The 7,483-nt window shown below is 30.6% G+C and overlaps 1 protein-coding gene across 1 annotated transcript; it reads right to left on the bottom strand.

Annotated features, from left to right (window-relative positions):
- Positions 1–595: 595 nt before the first annotated feature.
- LOC100801037 (uncharacterized) lies at positions 596–4,233 on the bottom strand. Its single transcript, XM_003544610.5, has 2 exons — positions 3,807–4,233; positions 596–1,326 (listed from the first exon to the last, which is right to left on the bottom strand). Exons 1-2 carry the CDS (start codon positions 3,972–3,974, stop codon positions 793–795), a joined length of 702 nt encoding a protein of 233 aa, XP_003544658.1. The 5' UTR covers positions 3,975–4,233; the 3' UTR covers positions 596–792.
- Between the last annotated feature and the right edge of the window lie 3,250 nt (positions 4,234–7,483).

The following is a 7,483-nucleotide window of genomic DNA, read 5'->3' as shown; positions in this document are numbered from 1 at the left end:
TTTTTAATTCAAAAATATTAAAATATATAGTTCGTAAACATATTCTATAACGACAATATTAAAATTGATTTTAGTATAACTACATGATTTATCATAACGACAATATTAAAATTAGTATATTAATTTAGATTAATCTATAAAAAATGAATACTTGAATATTGGTAACCATTTATACACATAAGATCTAGCAAGTGATTGAGGAAAGATGAAGGAAGAGAGGAAAGATCATAAGTTTGAACCCTTTCAATTGATATTTTTAATAAAACTAATAAATTAATAATAAAAAAATGACAAATCATGTAGTTATACTAAAATCAATTTTAATTATATTTTGAAATGGATTTAACATATGTGATGATATGTTACACGAATACCATCTAAATCTTATAAATCCGCCCACTTAGGTATGACCTACTACTAAATTAAAGCATGATATTATACTATCTCGAGTCTTTTGCTTGCAATTAAGTGCTATATACCTTTTCCCTTTTTCAACAATTAATATATATTTTATAAAATTAAACTAGTGCTATCTTATCACTTGAACCTAGTTTAAACAATTGGATTAAGAATTTTTTACTAAGGATATCAAAACTATGCACCATGTATGCTTTTTATTCACAGCCCAGCAAACTATAGAAACTACTCACCTGAAAGCTAGCTAGTTACAGCGGGTAAATCATACATGCACATTTTTGATATTATTAAAATGAGAAAAGACCTACCTTAATTGTCACTCCCACATATATATAATTAATAATTAATACTCCATAATTATTACATTACATTATTTCATACAAAATCCCTATTAATTTCATTGGCATCCACCTTTCCCTTCCCACTAGTGAACACAAAGTCAAGATTGTAGAGCACTGGGACCATAGTCAGGGAGCACAGGAACACCAACACAGGACCAAAGATCCAAAGCAACAGGGGTAGTCCAGCATAGAAGAGCCTGTTTCCCACAGTGTTGAGAATGAAGCCTCTCTCCAAGATTTCCTTTATGTATTGTGGGGTCACCAGGGACATCGGGTCCTGAGGGGTGTTGATTAGGATGTTCACTTGGTTTATGAACCTTATGGAGAGAGAGTAGCAGAAGAATGAGAAGAGGAAAATGGTGAGGAGTGTGACATATTTGAGGGCCACCATGAACTCCCCATGTGCCCCATACACTGCATCATTGAGTGGCTTCTTCACACTGTAGGTGCTGCTTATCAATGCTGCTAAGCCTGAGCAGAGTAGGATGGAGGCTGTGGCCATTAGAGTAGCACCCATTATTGTGTTCCTTAGTGATTGAACAGCCAGAATGTTTTTCTTGTCATTGTCCTGCCATAATCAACATAAATATCTCAGTTACTTTATAAAAGAATAAATGATCTAAACACTAACTATCTGAATAATTTTTATACAATCATTGATCAAAATTTAACATGAATGATAAGTCCAACAACTTTTAAATTAATTATAATTATAACTTATAACTTATAACAATAATGATGCCTGATTGTTGATAATATAATTCTTTTAGGCAAAAGTTAACTATTTCTCTAAAAACGATGATTAAGGAAACAAAAAAATATTTATTAAAATATGTAAAAATGTATTTCTTTATGATGTTTAAGTGTATTTTTGCATGACTTTTAATAAAAAATTTATGTTTTTAATTTCTTAACTAATGTCATTAAAATAGTAATACACTTGGTAAGATCCAAATTGTAATATTTATAGTAAAAAAAAATTAACTCATCGTTGCAATATCCTCTTGTTCCGAATGTAAACTACTCTGGCTCTTGTTTCGAATAACTATTAGTTGATGAAAACAAATATATCTATAGAAGATAATGAAAAGAGAAGTGATGGGAAGACACGCCGAATGTTCTTGTTGGGCAACGTACATACTACATATGACAGATTTGGTTTGGGTAAATAAGATAAGATAAAGGATTTGTTTTCGTAACAAAAAAGATTTGTTTTCGTATCATGATAAGACTTGTTATTTGCTTAGAGTGAAGAATTAAAGCAGCAAAAAGAAATATTTTTTCTCAATGTTTTATAAATTAGATCGATATATAATTGAATTTATGATGGTTTGTGGTTTAAAAGCAAGCTTTTTATTCGTGTCGTGAGACATTGTATCGTGGGACAACGTTTCTAAGGAACAAGGAGGATCGTAGAAAACACCGCATGTTATTCACGACTCAGCACGCACTAAATCAGAATACTGTTGATTTGTTTTTGGGAGGTTGTTAAGATACATACGCTGATATGGCATTGGTACGGATTAATGTAAATTAAAAATTATACATTACTAGCAATTATTACCACAGATATTATATATTCTGTGTACATAAGTAGCAATTATAGAAAAGTACTAGTAATTGTAAAAGAAAGTAATTTCTAAAATTAATTAATTTAAATATGCATAAATTTCTTTGAATATATTACCATTAATATGTGGATTTGTAATGCACATTATCTAGGTCTAATTTGAAGGCACTTGATATGGATATTCACCTAATTGTACCATAAAGAACATTCTGTCTTGCTTTTGTTTATGCATGGTTGTTAAAGTGGCATTTATCTTCCAGGAGGAACACGAATAAATTTAAAAAAGCTAAATGCTTAGGAATATAGAATAAACATGCAATATCCTATTGCGAAGAGAACTTTTTCAGATGTAATTTATTCCTTGTCCTTCTTATTCTTCCAGGAAATGCTATGTGCACAAAAATTATATACAATGTTTCAGATCAGTGCTCATCGCAAAAATTAGTTACAGAAAAATATGATTCCTGAATGCTAAAAACCAGGGAACAGGGTATATATAAAATCAGCTAGCTAGTTGCATAATATATTGTTCTCCTACCTTCGAAAATCCATTATACGAAAATCTTTTTTTTATTAGGATATTTTACGAATTAACAATTTAGAGTTAACATAGAGCATGGATCAAGGCAAAAAAATGTAATATAGTATTGAATTTTAGAACCAGAAAACGTAGGGTTTAAACTTAATTCGTTTTCATACTAACTATGGTGTCTAGATTTCATAGTTGTATCCAAACCTTTGATCATATTCCTTTATATATTTATCCTTTGATTATGAATGGAATAATTTTCTTCCCGTAAAAAAAACTTAATTTGTTTTCTTTATAATTATTTTCCCTCTATCTTGCAATTATGTATAGTAATACGTTATCAATTATATAGTTAATTTAATCTCTCATAGAGATGCTTTAATAATCAATTTCTTTTTAATATACTTAACTAATAGTCATTTTTGACAGTAAGTATTGTGCCTTGTAGAAATGATTGGTAAAACATTTACCGACAAATAAATTAAGGTCAAATCAGAATTGGTTACTAGCTAGTAATTATAACAAGTGTGCTAATTTATTGTTGGTATAAACCCATACTATTATAAACGAACCTTTTACTTACCAACGTTTATTTGGTGCGCAAAAATTGTGGACTTAGATATGTTTCATGAGCGCTGTTAGTTGCACAAAATACATGAACCAATATGGTGGACAAATGACAATTTTCAAAACGAATATTAATTAAAAAAGTATAAAAAATTTGTAAAATAATATTTAAAGGAAATCAAAAGTTTGTATATTTGTTACGAAAAGTCCTTCATTAAAAATAGCCTTTTTCATGTTTCATCGGCCATTAGCCATTATAAAAGCAAGTTTTGTTGTAGTACTGGTAATTTGAAAAAATAAAATATCGTAAATAATAGTGAAAGAATTATATATACTCTTAGCAAGCCAAAACTAAATAAAAAAATGGAAGTAAGATTGGTACCTTCATCATGCCATTAACCCAATTTCTACGGCCACTAGCATTGATGCCAATGATGGTTGTGTGTGGCTGAGTTCGAACCTTGTGCCATAGCCAGAAATGGTACCCAATGCTTGTTAGAAATCCCAAGGGCACCAATATCACATCCAAGTAGCACTTCCTCCATTCCATATCTCTACGTTTGAAATCTCAAGAGAGAGATATAACTATGTAGATATAGTTTTTATATACTTGTTCTTCCTCCTCTTGAATTCTGTTATGAGAGAGCAATTTCCATTTGAAATTAGTGTCACTCTTTTCTCCTTTCCTCTATGGCAAGAACTAACACTATATATATATATATGCACATCACGAGAGATGTACGTGGGCTTCTTTCAAGGCATTCTTCTAAGAACAAACACCCTTGCTTTATGACTATATTACAGACATTGGACTAATTTATTTTGTGGGAGTGAATGACTTTTTGCACCTTTGTCGCCTGCTTTTTCGCTCAATTAGTCCCCCCCTCTTTTTAGTTTAATTAGTTAAACTTTAATTGTTGTTTACCACTCGTTTTTTATTTTTTACTTCCACATTCTATAATGCTTTGCAACATACTTAACTTTCAACTATATAAATATCTTGCTTCCAACAAAAAAAAAAAATAGTGCTTTGAAATTATTTATGTATGTGTACATATCAATTATATATTGCTATTTATACAAATTTCATAACTATCAAATAGACATAAAATTTAAGCTTAAATAATGTACTTTTGCTTTATTTTTTTAAATTTAAATTGTGTCTGATTTTGATTTTTTATATTTTAGTTGAGCCACTTAGAAGTTCTATATTTATAATTAAGCAAATTTATTCTCTTTATTGATTTTTCTAATTAAATATACCCTTAATTCTTATTTCTCTTTAAATATTTAGAATTTGTAATATATTTGGGATAAGAAATCCTTTTAAAAGATAATAAGTTAAAATTCTAGTTAAAACTTAATAAATTTTGAAGGAGTTTATGATCAGATGTAAAACTAATTAGGATATGAAGAGAGAGAGAGAGAAAATTTTAGCCATTTTTTAATTAGTTGGGGCGATGAGTTTTGAGTAAAAAAAAGCTCTAAAAATTTAATTAAATCAAATTGTGAAAAATTTGAATAGAAAATAAGAATTGATGAGTTTTTCAGGATAATGAATATAAAAGTTCTAATTAGAAATAAATTAATGAAGAGATCAAACTTACTTAATTTTAAAAATAAAATTGATGAAGCTACGGACTAAAATTGCATATTCTAAACTAAAAGAATTAAAAGTGTAATTAATTAAACAAAATTTATTAAACTCAAAACATTTTTATATAGTTAATTCCTGACTCCTCTAAGCATACCAAGGCAAAGAAACATGAAGAATAGATTATATTATCTCCATTAATCACCTAAAAAGTCATGTACGCATGGTTATCATGGGACCTATTCCCCTTATCCCTTTAATCTTTCTCATTTTACTTTCTGTTATTTCCTTAGAAAACCTCAAAACAGTTAATATACATGATAATTATTAAAAGAAAAAAGTTTATTAAAAGAAGAGTGAGGCCCAAGTAGAATGGCAATTGAATTATTTAAATGAAGAAGCAAGGTTGAGAAGGGTAATAAAAAAATTGAAAAGGATTTGTTAGGAATATGGAATGCGAGTGAGAATCTGACAAGGCGCATTTTACGTCAATGTAAGAGGGGATAAGATATGAAGCCCAACACCAACACACGCTTCCCTCGTGATTTTGGAAGCAACGCAATTGCGTTTACTCACTTTCACCAACCAACCTGATGCGTTACCTTTGCCGTTTCATGCAACTAAGTACTGCCGTTTCGCTCACATCTTTCTCCAGAAGTTATTAGGTAGTCCTAAACCATTAAGAGCTTATGATCTCCATCAATCTTAATTTGACACATATTTAATTTTTTTTAATTTTAAAAAATAAATAATAAATTTTTATTGCATGTTATGTATAAATTAATCAGGATCATAAATCAGTGATGGTCTAAGACGACCCTCGGATAATGTCTCCCGCCTTTCTAATTAACGACAAACTCACAACCCACGTCGTGTCTCAACAAGTTAAACCAAGGACAAGAGCATTAGATTCACGGTTGGTTCCATGTTGGTGGAGCTGCACCAAGTTGAGGGGGTGAATAATGCTGCTCACACATGGTCTGTTCACATAAATATATATACTTTTCATCATTATCTTGCTCTACCTCGTATTTTGCACACTATAACTAATTCTATTACCTATGCTTTATGATGTGTATCGACATGCATCCACCAAATTTATAATAGGCTAAAATATTTTTTTTCCTTATAAAATTCATAAAATTTGAATTTTTTCCTTCTAAAATAGTTTGTCTTTTTTTTTTTTAAATATTCGAAAAGTTATATTCGAACAGGAAAGTTCAGATGATAAAAAGAAAAGAAAAATGTTGCACAAAATTATTAAGCTTATTGTGAATAACAGAATTTACAATGAAGAGATTTGGGGTTTAGGGTTCAAAGCACTCTCAAGTTCACTGAACCCAAAATACAAAGTTTCTTATAAATGAGATAACAACTAACTGACTAACTGAAAAACAGTTAAAACAGAACAATAAAAAAATAATTACAATTACAACACAACCTATGTTAATGAACTATCAAACTAAATGTTCCATTCTATGTGACTGGAAACTCCACTAGATTACAAAATATTGGATGACCAATATAGAAGACAAGAATATTGGACCAGACGACCAACATTGTCATCCACCCTATCTATATCATCCATCGTGCAACAATCAACAATGTCACCTTGGTTCAATAACATTTCTGAGTTACAAGTAACTCAAATCATTTTCAACAATGTACGTTAAGTAGATCCAGACAGTGCATCAACTTGCTTCTTGGAATAAGCTTCGTGAATATATTAGTTGGATTCTTCCTTGTATCAACTTTTTGGACATCGAACCTCTTCTTAGAACGAATGAAGTGGTATTTGATGTCAATAATGTAACACCCCGATTTTGCATACTTTAGAATGTTTTAGTAAAAATAGTAAGCCACTACTACAAAATATACATTTAACATCGTTACTTTAACATCGGTTTTCGATAAAACCAATGTTAACAAAAACACGGTGGCAAAATTGTAAATAATGTGACTTTGTTAACATCGGTTTTTCGAAAAACCAATGTTAACTATGTAATGCTTACGTTAACATCAGTTTTTTTTACTAAAAATCGATGCATCAATTTTTAGTAAAAACCGATGTTCAAACCTACATTTAAAAATATTTGAAGTGTCTCTATGAGCCATATTTTCTCTCGCACGCACTCTTCCTCGCATTCTTGTTTGTTTGCCTCCTCGCCTGTTCTCCTCCTCGTGCCTCTTCGCCTCTCCGCTGCGTTTGCTCCATTAGCAGGTAAGCTCGTCAGCACATCCTATTCCTCGCACCTCCTCTTCCTTGCATTCCAACGTTCTATCGTCACCACCTTAGTCGCGTTTCGTCTTCTCCATACCTTGTGACAAATAAGTCTTATTTGGTTTCGAGAAGACGAAACGCGGGTGAGGTGGTGACAGCATCACAATGCGTTTGCTTTATGTCTGAAAATGTGCTCTCTGAAATTGATAATGATGTAAATGTTAGTGTTGATGTTATTGCGATT

Source organism: Glycine max, chromosome 14, assembly GCF_000004515.6.
Source record: "Glycine max cultivar Williams 82 chromosome 14, Glycine_max_v4.0, whole genome shotgun sequence".
NCBI classification, from domain to species: Eukaryota; Viridiplantae; Streptophyta; class Magnoliopsida; order Fabales; family Fabaceae; genus Glycine; species Glycine max.
This window is presented reverse-complemented; position numbering and strand designations above follow the sequence as displayed.